Source organism: Chrysochloris asiatica, unplaced genomic scaffold (assembly GCF_000296735.1).
Source record: "Chrysochloris asiatica unplaced genomic scaffold, ChrAsi1.0 scaffold00002, whole genome shotgun sequence".
NCBI classification, from domain to species: Eukaryota; Metazoa; Chordata; class Mammalia; order Afrosoricida; family Chrysochloridae; genus Chrysochloris; species Chrysochloris asiatica.
Window position 1 is genome coordinate 7,500,279 of NW_006408520.1, and position 14,510 is coordinate 7,514,788.

Sequence of the window (14,510 nt, forward strand, 5' to 3'; positions counted from 1 at the left end):
GAGAGAGAGAGCTCTGGTAGCGTAGTGGTTACGAATCGGGCTGAGAACCGCAAGGTCAGCAGTTTGAAACTACCAGAGGTTCCGCGGAATAAAGATGAGGCACTCTACTCCCGTAAAGATTTACAACCTCAGAAACCCTGCACAGGGTCACTATGAGTCAGAACTGATTCCACGGCACATAAAAATAACACACACACACACACACAAACAATGTTGTTGTTATTAAGTGCCATCGAATTGGTTCGACTCACAGCGACCTTGTATAGGGGGAGTGACTGGTGGATTTGAATTGCCAACCTGTGGTTCACACTGACCTTGCAGTCCAGTGCTGATCCTACTGGTGGATCTGAACTGCCAACTTTGCAGCTAGCAGTCCGGTGCTTATCCTACAGTGCCATACTAGGACTCTATCCCTTTACAATCTCCCAAAATAGTCACCATACCCTTCTGAGTTGATCTCTTTGCTTGAATTTAACTGGACTGGTAGATCCTCTTGGAAGCTATTGTTTTGACTGAGTTGTATTGATAAATCCTGGGCATTATTTGCTCCATAGAATCCTCTTCATTAGTTCCAATCTTGCTTAAAAGACTGATGGAAATATCAGCTCTTTAAACTCGTTGATCTTCATGCAATGCTTTTGTCACCCATCAAGCCAAAAGCTTGCTGAGACCAAGATGTTCAATTAAAATTGAAAAGGTCAAGCTATATGAGATTCCAAATTAAAGAGGTATTGCACCAAGGATAATTCTATGATCTTTTTCCACCAATTTCTGGACTAGAGCCACCACTTCTTCATGTATTGAAGCTATGCTTTAAGAGAGAAGTCTACCCTCTCTTGATTCATATTTGAGATCTTCCCAATGTTCCTTAAAATATTTAAGCCATCTGTTATTTTATGTGGGACAGCATTCCTATAAACTTGTTGCAAAGCTTCAATGGTTTAGGAAGTTGACAACTTGTTTTGTTAAAAATTTGATATTAACTCTCACCTCAAAAATCACTTTTTTTCATGGCACAAAAAGTATCTTTTTTTTTTTTTTAAAGTACACTTTAGACTCCTTTTTGATTCCCAAACTCAAAAAAAATCAAAAAGGAACATGAATTGAGCTCCTCAAGGATGCTAAAACTGACTGCTATTTTGATATGGTGTAAGTCAAAGAGGTCAAAATTCTTCCAGGATGGATTTGAGAGATGGAAATTCTGCCTTCAGAAGTGGATAGACTGAGATGGAGGAATACATTGAGAAACAATAGCTTCACATTTTGATTATTTTTGTTTCATAAAAGTTTCTATGATTTGTAGGAATATTTTTTACTTTCCCTTATATATTGCTGCAGCAACCAGAAAAAAGAATATAGTAACTATAAAGGCATTAGAGAGACAGAGAGATAGAGCTTTCAGAGAGACAATAAAGGACAAAATAATATTTTAAAAAACACTTAAGAATAACTAAAAAAGAAAAGAAGGACAGCAAAGTGGAGCTACAGAAGAGAAAAATTGAGAGTAAATAGAAGGAAAAACAAACGAACAAAACCTTTTAGAGGTTATCAAGTTTTATGTCTTCCAGCATCAATTAAGTTCTAAAGACATTTATTAGGCAAATAATGTATGCTTGCTGGGAATCATAAAGAATACATATATGCATCTATGTGTGTGTGTGCATGTGTATGGAGATCTGGTGTGGCTCTGTAGGATAAACGCTGGGCTGCTAAACATAGGGTCGGCAGTTCAAACCCACCAGTAAACGTTATACAGGTTTACTCTTAATCAGAACTGACTCAACAGTACCTTATAGTACTTAACAACAACAACACACACATAGATATATTCCATTTCTTTCTTCCAACAAGAATTATCATAAAAACATAATTTATGTGTATTTTGTTTTCCCTTAGAAAACACCTACTGAGATTTGACTTAATGTACTAACAGCATTAGAAACTTTAGTAATATACTCCAGAAACAGTATGAGTATTTATTAAAATTGAGTGCCCGTCAGCATTAGTATGTTAGAAAAAAAACAATGTTGAAAACAAGTAACAGTAAATAAGCACTAGATATAATTCACAGCCCGATCCAGTCATCTCACATGCATGGGAAAGGTGAACGCTAAATAAGATCAAACAAGAATGGATGTATTTGAAGTATGGCGTTGGCAAAGAATATTGAATATACCACAGACTTTCAGAAGAATTAACTGATCTATCTTGAATTAAGTACAACCAGAATGTTCCTTAGCAATAAGAATGGTGAGACTTCATCCCACAAACTTTGGACAAGCAAGGAAAAGGACAGAGTCAACAAAACACAGGAAACCTCTCAATGAGACAGACTTAAACAGGGGCAGAAACAGTGGGTTCAAACATAGCAACCATTCTAAGAACGGTGCCATGCTTCCTTCTGTTGTACACATATGAGTCTGTATGAATCAGAACGTACTCAACAGCATGTCATAACAACAATTCAGAGCTATACATCTAGTCTTTCCCCTAGTGTTTGTAGTACTATAGTGTAACATTTTGGTAAAATATTGAGAATTACTGACAGTGAATATTGGGTACAATGAACTATCTCTATGTTTTATATATGACTGAAAATATTCATAATAAAATTATGTATAAAACATCTTAAAAAAAAATAAAAAACCACTTAGAAAAGCCAAGGAGAGGTAAGATGAAAAGACAAAGAGAGTAGTAAAGAAAGATCAAAAGGGGGTGGGAAAGAAGAGTGGAAATGGGAAACAGAAGGAAAAAGACAACAGTAGAAATCAAAAGGATAAAATTCAAGGGAATGGAAAAAGAAGAAGAAAAATAAACAAAAACAATGAAACAAGAAAAGGAAAAAGGCAAACCCCAAAACAAAAATAAAAATACAGTGTAGCTGTTGGACCTGGAAAGGTGAAAATTCTGAAGGCTTCCTGCAAGCCCAGGAGCTCATGAGGTGGGTGTGGGAGGGATGTGACAGTAGAGCTCCTGTCCCTACTTAGAGTTCCTAATGGCCTCCTTATCTATGCTCAGGGCACAAAGCATGGAAGTAATTCCTGGATGCCTTTGATGGAGCTGGTTTCAGTGTCTGGACCACAGGGAAGCTGGTGGCAGTGTGACTAGTTAAATGCTGGTCTGGTGGCTCTGCGGGTTCTGTAGTTCTGGAGCTGAGCCAGCCTGAATCCAGGCACCAAAGCATCACACTGAAGTGGTACAGCTGGTCTCTACCTCACACTGGCACAGCTCCCGAACACATGGCTGTGAACTAGAGAGCAGGGTCTAAGCTCAGAGTGGATGAGGGTGGGTTTTGACCACACCTCTGGTTACCAGGAGTGTGTGGGGGAAATGAAGGAATCACACCTTTCCCAGCTCATGTGTGAATCTGCTCTGCCAGGCCACCTTTCGTTGCCAAACATGACTGCATCGTGTCTCCCAGGCCTGTCAACAATCTGCCTCCCTCTCTCACTGTCCATGCTCAGCTTCTCCTCCCAGCATTCATACACTCCAATTTTCTAACCTTTCCTCTGAAGTTCAGGGTTCCAGGATTTTCTTCTGTGTCTGTTTCATTTGGTCTGTCGTATCTTTGTTATAGAGGGTCTGTATAGTGCATCTGCCTAGTCAGCCAATTTGCTAGAAGTCTTCTAGTAGCAATACTTTTGGACTTTTATCCTCGTATTCCCAATAGAACTTTTCCACTTCAGTACCAAGAGATAATAATAATAATAAACAAAAACAAACAATATTTTTCCTAATAGCAAAAATCTGGGATTCAAAACTACAAACTCCTTAGAATGCAGAAGTAAATATTGGCAAATCATACGTTTTGGAAATGATGGTATGTCAATATATAAAACATTTCCTTCTTTGGAGCTAAGTTCCCATGGTAGAGGGCCTGGTATGGTCTTGTAGAATAAGCACTAGACTGCTAATCACAAGACTGGCAGTTCAAACCCACCAGCAGCTCCTCGGAAATCCTATACAGGGTTGCTGTTAGTTGGCACTGACTCGACAACATACAACAACGAGTGTACTATATTTCACCAATGGGAAAATTGGTTGTTTCCAATTTTTTGCTGTTACATAAATCCTGCAATAAATAACTTTGCAATGAGTCATTTTACATGTGAAAATATTTGCAATGTAAATTCCTAGTGTAAATGAATGTGCATTTGTGATTTTAATAGCTATTTCCAAAGTTCTCTCCATAAAGAATATACCAACGTATACTGTTGTCATTATTAAATGAGAGTACCTGGTCTTCTATACTATGCGTGGCGGCTCCAACTGATAATCACTGAACTGCGAACCACAAGGTCTGCGGTTTGAGCCCACCAACTGCTTTGTGGCAGAAAGATGAGGCTTTCTGTTGCTGTGAAGATTTAGAGCCTCTGAAACCCTATACAAGGTTGCTTTGAGTCAGAACTGACTCCACAGCACTTAAGAACAAGAAAAAATTCTCCTATGTTCGAGTCCTGGTGTAGCTCTGTAAGACAAGCCCTGGACTGCTAACCTCTAGGTGGGCAGTTTGAACCCCCCAGCTGCTCCTCATAAACCCTGTACATGGCCACTATGAGTCAGAACAGACTCAACAGCACTTACAGCAACAACATCATTTTCCTATGCAGCTCCAAGCACTTCTTCCATTACAAAGTTTGTTTTCCTTTCATTATAGCACTCCAGTATAAGAAGTAATGATTGAGCAAAACTGATGCTGTGTCCTGTAAACTATCACTCAATTCACAATAAAAGCTAAGCTATATATATATAGCTGCTCCGTGGGAGAAAGATGAAGCGTTCTGCTCCTGTAAAGATTAACAGCCTCGGAAACCCTATGCAGGGTCGCTATGAGTCGGAACCGACTCCACGGCATACAACAACAACAACAAAATATATATTTAAAGCATGTCTGAATTAAACTCTTGGGATCAATATCTGACATTTAGACTGTAATGTATACATACGGATTTCCTAATTCAGAACCATGGTTTGTTTCAAGAAACTCTTTCTTTCTATTGATGGTAGTTATTTAGTTAGTGCTGTGCTTCCCACACAATTCCATTACCATGTAGTGTGTTCATGGATTCTGTATGGTGTGTGAGTCTAAGTTTGGAAGTAAACTTGGGCTGTCAACTGGTACCACTTGTTGTAAGGATGATTCTGCCATCAGCAATACTTGCTCTGCCCTGAAGAAGTAACACATCTATTTAGAGGAGAGCCTGAAGAGTTTATTTTTGTGCAGATGTGTCTTATTGTGGGCTATAATAACCATAATGAAGGGGGATTATGCCAAATTATGTTTATGAAGGGTGTACTAGTCTGTTACGGGGTCAGTGGTGACAGCCCAAGCCAGCAATTAGATTTCATTGAAGGTTCTAAGAGGCAATTAACATTCACTCCTGCCAATGAAATACTGTAATCTAATAGCCTTTTTCTTTGTTTTCCATTACACATTTTATAAAATGTGCTTCAGATGATTCAAGTACCCTTCGCCTTTTTTAAACAGACATAAACAGAATTTGCAGATTATCATTTGAAAAATGGATACTTTTCAGACCCCTTATGTTTAAATCTGTGGGTTATTCTAACTAATATTGTGGGTGGAGTGTGATTTTTAAAACCAGTACATGTTTAACACATCATATAAATGCTTTTATTTAGAGGTAAGAAATTTGTTATGGAACATTATTTAACTATGTGGGGGTTTAAAATTTTTTATTTTAAGTTTTTATTGTGAATTGAGTGATAGTTTACATGGGAGAGCACCAGTTTTACATAACTATGTGGTTTTGAAGAAAAAAGTTTGACTGATATAAAATGAATTAACCCTCCAAAATGATAGGGGGAAAAGAAAAAGAAGTAATGATTGTGAAAACTTCCATCTTCCTGAATTTAGGCGACAATAATACAAGTAGTATTTTTATTGCTAATCTAGTTTGGTTAAAAAAAAAAGTCAAGACCACCATTTGTAATGACTGCAAATCATTTCATCTAGAGAACCAACAAAATTTATATAACCCTTCCACTATTACTGTATATTTTTCTCTCATTTCTAAGATTCAGGTTACAATCTTCAATACTGCATCTGTCCATTTTCTATTTATTTTTTTACAGAAAACCAAACAATCCCCATATATTATCATTTAATTGAATTCCAACTTTTGCTTATAGAATCCAGATGTCAGTCTATTGTATATACTCATTAGTTAACAATTTTCCTGTAATTGGTTATTTAGAGTGGTTGTAGTTTTCAATACTGAGAATTACACAGTAAGGAAGGAAGTAGCCTTGACATTAAGTCCCACCTCTGCCACATATTAGATGTGAGACCTTAAGCAAATTGCTCATCTTCTTTCTCATCTATTGTTAAGAGCCATTGAGTTGGTTCCAACTCATTGCAACCCCATATCGGGTTTCTGAGGCTTTAAATCTTTGTAGGAGCAGAAAGTGTCATACAAGTGGCTGATGGGCTTGAACTGCCAATTTTGTAGTTACAAGTCCCATGCTTATCCTACAAATCCACTGTGCTATTTCTCATCTTTAAGTACCAATTATGAGGATTATTAAGTGAGATATGGCATTTAGAGTACTTATATAGATTTGGGAATATAGAGAGTGTGCACAATAGCTAAATATAAAATATTCAAAGAACTTCTGAAAATGCTTTCTTTTCTTCTTCTGCTTCCATTAGGTCCTTTTTAGACGGTGTCTGTGATTCAGACATTCAGAACTGAATGCAGCTGGTGACTCTGTGGCAATGTGGAGAAATCATGACAGAAAATGCAGTTCATACAGGAGCCGTCAATGCTGTAAAAGAAGTCTGGGAAAAAAGAATTCAAAAACAAAATGAAGATCTGAAGCTACAGAAAGACTTTCAACAGAAGTTTGTTATAACTTGCTTATTAATGAGAATTGATAACATCATTATTATAAAGTAGAGCATTTATTAAGCACCTAGATGTAACTGTTGTTGTTAAATGCTGTTGAGTTGGTTTCCAAGGAGCGGCTGGTGAGTTTGAACCACCAACCTTGTGTTTCATATTGACCTTACAGTCCAGTGCTTTATCCCACAGTACCACACTCCTGGTGTGGCCCTGGAGGATAAGTACTGAACTGTTAACCTCAAGGTCTGTATTCAAACCCACCAGCCACTTCTTGGAAACCCTGTACAGGGTCACTATGAGTCGGAACAGACTCGATGACACTCAATAACTTAGTTAAAACTAGTAAATAAATAAAATGTTTTTGATGGCTACTTTTGTTGACATTATTTATCATTCTAATGGGCTAAAATAGCACAAATTCAATTTTAAATTTCGTTTTCTCTATTAACTATACACAAAATATTTCCTAAGCTAGAAATAAAATCTTTTGTTATTTTTATAGCTTGATATTATTTTCATCTAAGTTTTCAACAGATCAAAAATCAGTAGAGACATGCCTCAGAATAACTAAGATTTTATAGTCATTTTTTATATGTGAAAAACAAAGTCCAGTTTGGAATGTGGTAATATAAATTTTAACTCTGAAGTTGAATGTGTTTATTAGAGGGCCATGAAATCACTTACTTGTTGTTGTTGTTGTTTTTGTTAGGTGCTGTCAACTCACTTGCGATCCATAGTGACCCTGTGCACAATAGAAGGAAACACTGCCCAGTCCTTCACCATCCTCACAATTGTTATATTTGAGCCATTGTTGCTGCCACTGTGTCAATCCATTTCATTGGAAGCCTTCTTCTGTTTTTCTGATCCTTCACGTTTCCAAGCATAATGACCTTCTCCAGGGACTGGTCCCTCCTGACAACATATCCGAAGTATAAGAGGCAAAACCTTGCCATCTTGGTTTCTTAAGGAACATTCTGGCTATACTTCTAAGAATTGTTTGTGCTTCTGACAGTCCATGGTACTTTTAATATTCTCCTCCAACACCATAACTCAAGTGCATCAATTCTTCTATGGTCTTCCTTATTCATTGTCCAACTTTCACATGCATATGAGGCTATTGAAAATACCATGGCTTGGGTAGGGCAAACCTTAGTCCTCATGACATCTTTGCTTTTAATTTTAGCAATTTGCCTAATGCAATATGTTGTTTGGATTCTTGACTGCTACTTCCATGAGTGTTGATAGTTGATCCAAGCAAAATGAAGTATTTGACAACTTCATTCCTTTCTCCATTTATCCTGGTGTTATTCACTGGTCTGGTTGTGAGGAATTTTCTTTTCTTTTCATTGAAGTGTAATCTATACTAAAGGCTGTCGTCTTTGATGTTCATAATAAGTATTTCAAGTCCTCTTAGCGTCTAGCAAGCAAGGTTTTAGCCTTTGCATATTTCAGATTGTTAATGAGTCTCCCTCCAATACTGGTGCTATGTTATTCTTCTTCTAATCCAGCTTCTTGGATTATTTACTCAACATACATATTGAATAAATATGGTGAAAGGATACAACCCTGGCATACACCTTTCCTGATTTTAAACCATTCAGTATCCCCTTGTTCTGTTGTAATGACTACCTTTTGATCATGTACAGGTTTCTCATAAGCATGATGAAATGCCCTGGAATACCCATTCTTTTGAATGCTATCTATCTATCTATCTATCTATCTATCTATCTATCTATCTATCTATCTATCTATCTATAGTTCATTATGATCCACACAGTCAAATGAATGCCTTTATACAGTCAGTAAAACACAAGTAAACTTCTTTCTGGTATTCTGTGCTTTCAGTCAAGATCCATCTGACATCAGCAATGGTGTCCATTGTTCCATGTTTTCTTCTGACTTTCATTTCTGGTAGCTCTCAGTTGATGTACTGCTACAATGATTATGAATTATCTGCAAAAAATTTTTACTTGCATGTTATATTACTAATATTTATTGATGACTTCTGCATTCCACTGGGTCACCTTTCTTTGAATGGTCACAAATATGGATGTCTTCCCAACACTTGGCCAGGTAGCTGTCTTCGAAATTTCTTGGCCTAGATGAATGAGCGATTCTAGCACTGCATCAGTTTGTTGAAACATTTAAATTTGTATTCCATCAATTCCTGGAGCCATGTTTTCCACCAATGCCTTCAGTACGCTTGGACTTCTTCCTTCAATACCATCAATTCTTGATCATATGGTACCTCTTGAAATGACTGAACATCGACCTATTCTTTTTGATAAAGTGCCTCTATATATTTCTTCCATCTTCTTTTGCTTCGTGTGTCGTTCAGTATTTTGCCTATAGAATCCTTCAGTATTGCAGCTCGAGGCTTGAAAATTTTCTTCAGTTCTTTCAGCTTGAGAAATGTTGAGCATGTTTTTCCCTTTTGATTTTCTAACTCCAGGTCCTTGCACATTTTAATATTGACTTTGTGTTTTGGGATTGCTCTTTGAAATTTTTTGTTCAGTTCTTTTACCTCCTCATTTCTTCCATTTACTTTAGCATCTTTACACTGGAGAGCAAATTACAGAGTTTCTTCTGACATCAATTTTGGTCTTTTCTTTATTTCATGTTTTTTAAATGACTTTTTGCTTTCTTCATGTATGATGTTCTTGCTATCATCCCACAACTCTTCTGGTCTTCATTAACCATTAGTGTATAGTGCATCAAAACTGTTCTTGAGATGGTCTCTAAATTCAGGTGGGATATATTCAAGGTCATATTTTGGCTCTTGTAATTTTAACTTTTTTCAGCTTCAGCCTCAACTTGCATATAAGAAATTGAGGGTTTATACCACAGTTAGTCACTGACCTTGTTTTGACTGTTGAAAGCGAGCTTCTCCATAGTTTCTTCCCACAGATGTAGTCAATTTGATTCCTGTGTTTTCCATCTGGTGAAGTCCATGTGTATGTTTCCCATTTATGTTGCTGAAAAAAAGTATTTGTAATGAATAAGTCATTGGTCTTGCAAAATTCTATCATGTGATCTCCAGCATAATTTCTCTCACCTCGGTCATATTTACCAATTACCAACCCTTATTCTGGAGTCCTGGTGTGGCATTGTGAGCTAACGCGTCAGACTGCAAAATCGTTTGAACTGCAAGGTCAGTGGTTCAAGCTCACCAGCTGCTCCTTGGAAACCCTATATAGGGTTGCTATGGGTCAGAAACGACTCAACAGCACTTAACAACAATGCTTACTCTGTGTTTCCAACTTTTGTATTCCAATCATTAGTAATTATCAATGTACCTTGATTGTATATTTGATCAAGTTCAGACTGAAGAAGTTGTTAGAATTCTTCAATTTCACTGGCTTTAGTGGTTATTGTGTAAATTTGAATAATAGTGCTATTAACCAATCTTTCTTGTAGGCAAATGTATTTTATCCTATGACAGACAGCATTGTACTTCAGTATAGATCTTGAAGCATTCTTTTTGATAATGAATGTGACAGCTTTTCTCTTCACCTTGTCATTCCTGGAATAGTAAACTTTATGAATGTCTGATACAAAATGGCCAATACTGATCATTTTCAGCTCACTAATGCCTAGGATATCAATCTTTATGTGTTTCATTTCATTTTTGATGTCTTCCAATTTTCCTATATTACTACTTTGTAAATTCCAATTTTCAATTATTAATGGATGTGTTCACAGCTGTTTTTCATTTTGAGTTTTGCTCCATCAGCAAATGAAGGTCTCAAGCACTTTGCTCTATCCATGTCATTAAGGTCAACTCTACTTTGAGGAGGAAGTTCTTTCCCAGTTGTATTTTGAATTCCTTCCAACTTGAGTGGCTCCTCTTTGGGCACTATATTAGACAATGCTCTGCTGCTATTTATAAGGTTTTCAGTGACAGACTCTTCAGAAGTGGTCCCCTTCTCCTTCTTCCTGTTGTTGTTGTTGTTGTTAAGTGCCATCAAGTCGGTTCCGACCCATAGCGACCCTGTATAGGGTTTCTGAGGAGCAGCTGGTGAGCTTGAACCACCAACCTTGCACTTCAAATGGCTTTGCAGTCTGGCACATTTACCCACAGTGCCACACCAGGACTCCATACTTCTTCTTAGTCTGTCTTAATATAGAAGTTCCGCTGAAACCTGTCCACCAGGTATTTAAAATACCAGTGATATAGTTTCCAGTATCACAGCACCACACAAGCACCACAGTATGACAAACTGACAGACAAATGGTGGATTAGCACCAGGGAAATGCAAAATCACAATGAGATATCATTTCGTACTCATTGTTGTTATTAGGTGACATCAGGTCAGTACAGACTCATAGCAACCATATGCACAACAGAAGGAAACACTGCCCGATCCTGGGCCAACATCACAATTGTTGCCACGCTTGAGTCCATTGATGCTGTCACTCATTAGGATGGCTATAATAAAAAAGATGGACAATAACAAATATTGATGGAGATGTATAGAAATTGGAGGCCTCATAGATTGCTTTGTTGTTGTTAAGGGCAATTGAGTTGATTCTGACTCAAAGCAACCATGTATAGGGTTTCCAAGGAGCGGCTGATGAGTTTGAACCACTGACCTTGTGGTTCAATCAACCTTGTGGTTCAGTGTTTTATCCCACAGCTCCACACCAGGACTCCTCATATATTGCTGGTGGGAATGTAAATTGGCATTGTCAATTTGGAAGCAATTTGACAGTTTCAAAAAAAGTTAAACATAGAATCACCATGTTCTTAAGAGCCAAGAACTAGAAGCAACCCAAATATTCACCAACAGACAAATGTATAAGTAAAATGTATCCTATCCATACAATGATATATTTGTTGGCCATAAAAGAGAATGAAGCACTAATACATATTATAGAATGGATGAATCTTAAAAACCTTATGTTAGGTGAAAGAAGCCAGATGCAAAAGACTACATATTGTATGATTCCATTTATATGAAATCCATAGACTAGGTATATCCTTAGAGATAGAAAGTAGGTTAGTGGTAACCAGGAATTGGAGGAAGAAAAATTGAGGGCTGACTGTTAGTACGTATGGACTTTTTTTTGTATCTCATAAAAATTATTTGGAATTAGATACTGGTAATAACTGCAGAACTCTGTGAATTTACCAAAAACCACTGAATTGCTTACTTTGAAGGGATGAATTTTATGCTATGTGAATTATACTTCAACAAAGGTGTTACCAAAAAAAAAAAACCTATGGCGAGTTATAGCTGGTTTCAAAAACTTACAAATAATGGCATTGTGGTACTAATCAAATATATAATTCCTGCCCATAAATTCTTGTCTAACTTCCAGATACCACTGATCAAGTGGCTGTCTTTCACAGGTCATATAAAAAGCAAATTCTATTTATCTCATTAACTACGAACTAAGATGATTTCCTGGTCTTCTAGGCTAGTGCGCATCTGGGAAGAGAGAGTTAGCTTAACCAAGCTAAGAGAAAAGGTTACTGTGGAAGATGGGAGAATTATTTTGAAGATAGAAAAAGAAGAATGGAAGGTAAGTTTTGGAGAAATGATACTCAATTTTCCATATTTCATATTTTGTGGGAGAGGCCAGGAAATGATTCTGAGACTAAGTATTTAATTAAGACCAAAGTTAGAAATTCTAATTTTAAAAATGCAAATTAATTTGGACAACATGAACAACTGTGAAAAAACATTACTTTTTTTTCTGAAAAAATTCAATCATTTTGCATCAGCCCTGACTATGCTAAGTTGTTTATAATAATTCCCCTACTACACCTTTTCTTTAACAAGCTATTTCTGATTTTTCACTAAAGATGAAAAGATTATCATCTGTTTAGTTAAAATAATTTAGTCTTTCCAAAGTAAATGTTCAGTGACAACTTCATAAAAAGGAAATGGATATTAATTTTCTCTTAGGTCCACTAAATGATATTTTTTTCTCTCTCTCTGTCACCTACTCTCCCTTTCTCTCCCTCACACACAGTTGCTTAGTTACACTGACACGCTTTAATTTTTTACAAGGGTCTCTATCCTTCTTTTGGAGTCCCTGGGTGATGCAAATGATTAACACATTTAGCTGCTAACTAGAAAGCTAGAGGTTAAAAATCCAACCAGTGGTACCTCAGAAAAAAGGTCTGGCAACCAACTCCCCCTAAAATCAATCACTGAAAACTCCATGGAGCACAGTCCTACTCTGACACACACCTGGTCACCATGAGTTGGAAATGACTTACTGGAAACTAGTACTAGTAACCTTCCTTTGTTATTTCTTCTAGCCTGTATAAGCCGAAAAGGTAAAGGCATAGAATTCAGAATAACTGAAACTTTAAAACTTATAAAATCCTTAAAAACAGGAATTAAAAACAAAAAACAATTACTATAACAGAAAAACAGGAATCCAAGAGAATTTTGAATTATTGATTAGTGATATTTTTGGGGTCTCTCTATGCTTTCAATTAACCAATAGCATATGCACTCTAGGAAAAACACATATAATACAATTTTTAGGACATAATTCTATGTGTACTATTGATAAAAATACATTATTTTGTTTCTGCTATTATGATTAGGTTTTGAAAGCTTAGCAAAAATATATATAAATAAATAAAAAGGAAATATCTTAAAACTTAGAAATAATACAAAGCATTTGGAAATATAATCCATTAAGAAAAATATTCCAAAGTGCTTTGAAAAATAAAAAACTATTGCTACAACCCAGAAACAAATCCATTCATCTATGGGTATCTATGATTTTATATAAGAAGTCAAAGTCCATTCAGTGGAAATAAAAGGTCTAATAAATGGTGCTGACAAAACTAGATATTTGCAGAAAAATAAAATAAGATCCATACTTAACACTATATACAAAAACTAGCAAAAAATGGATAAAAGACCTAAATACTAAAACTAAAACTGAAGTTCCTAGAAAATAACATAGGGCAAAATTATGGGACCTAATTATTTTCAGTTTTAGTACCAAATATAACCACAAATGCACAAGCAACAGAAGATAAATTAGATAACTGAGACTTACGGAAAATTAAATATGTATACTCACCAAAAAACTAAAGAAAGAAGCTACAGATTGGAAAAAAAAATCCTTTAGAAATGATATATGTGGGTAAGAATTGAATCTCTAAAAAATATAGAAAAGTTTAACAACTCAATAACAAAATGACAATCCAATTTAAAAATGAGCAAAGGAAATGAACAGACACTTCAACAAAGAGGATATCCAAGTGGCCAAGAAGCACATGAGAAGATGCTTGTGAACATTAGCTAGCAGATATGCAAAATCAAAACTACGAATGAGGCATCATCTCACTCCTGCCAAAATGACACTGATAGAGAAACAACAAAACAAATGCTGATGAGGTTATGGGAAGACTGGAACCCCTATGTACTATTGGTAGGACTTATAAGTAATACAACCACAATGGAAAACTGTATGGTGCTTCCTCAAAAAGTTAGAACCTAGAAGTAAGTACCCTATGACTCAGCAGTCTCATTCCTAGAGATCATCTTAGAGACCTAATAGCAATGACACAAATAGACATATGCACACCTATGATAGAAAAAAAGATGGAAACAACCTAAGTGCCCACCAGTGGATGAATGGATAAACAAATTGTGGTGTGTATATATGTAT

At 36.3% G+C, this 14,510-nt stretch overlaps 1 protein-coding gene across 1 annotated transcript in view; it reads left to right on the forward strand.

Annotated features, from left to right (window-relative positions):
* The first annotated feature begins 6,671 nt into the window (after positions 1 to 6,671).
* The window catches only part of LRRC39 (leucine rich repeat containing 39), a 19,670-nt gene continuing 11,831 nt past the window's right edge, over positions 6,672 to 14,510 (forward strand). Inside the window, exons 1-2 of the mRNA XM_006831040.1 lie at positions 6,672 to 6,865; positions 12,287 to 12,392. Of these exons, the coding sequence (XP_006831103.1) occupies positions 6,717 to 6,865; positions 12,287 to 12,392 (255 nt within the window). The 5' untranslated portion in view covers positions 6,672 to 6,716. The remainder of the gene's footprint in view (positions 6,866 to 12,286; positions 12,393 to 14,510) is intronic.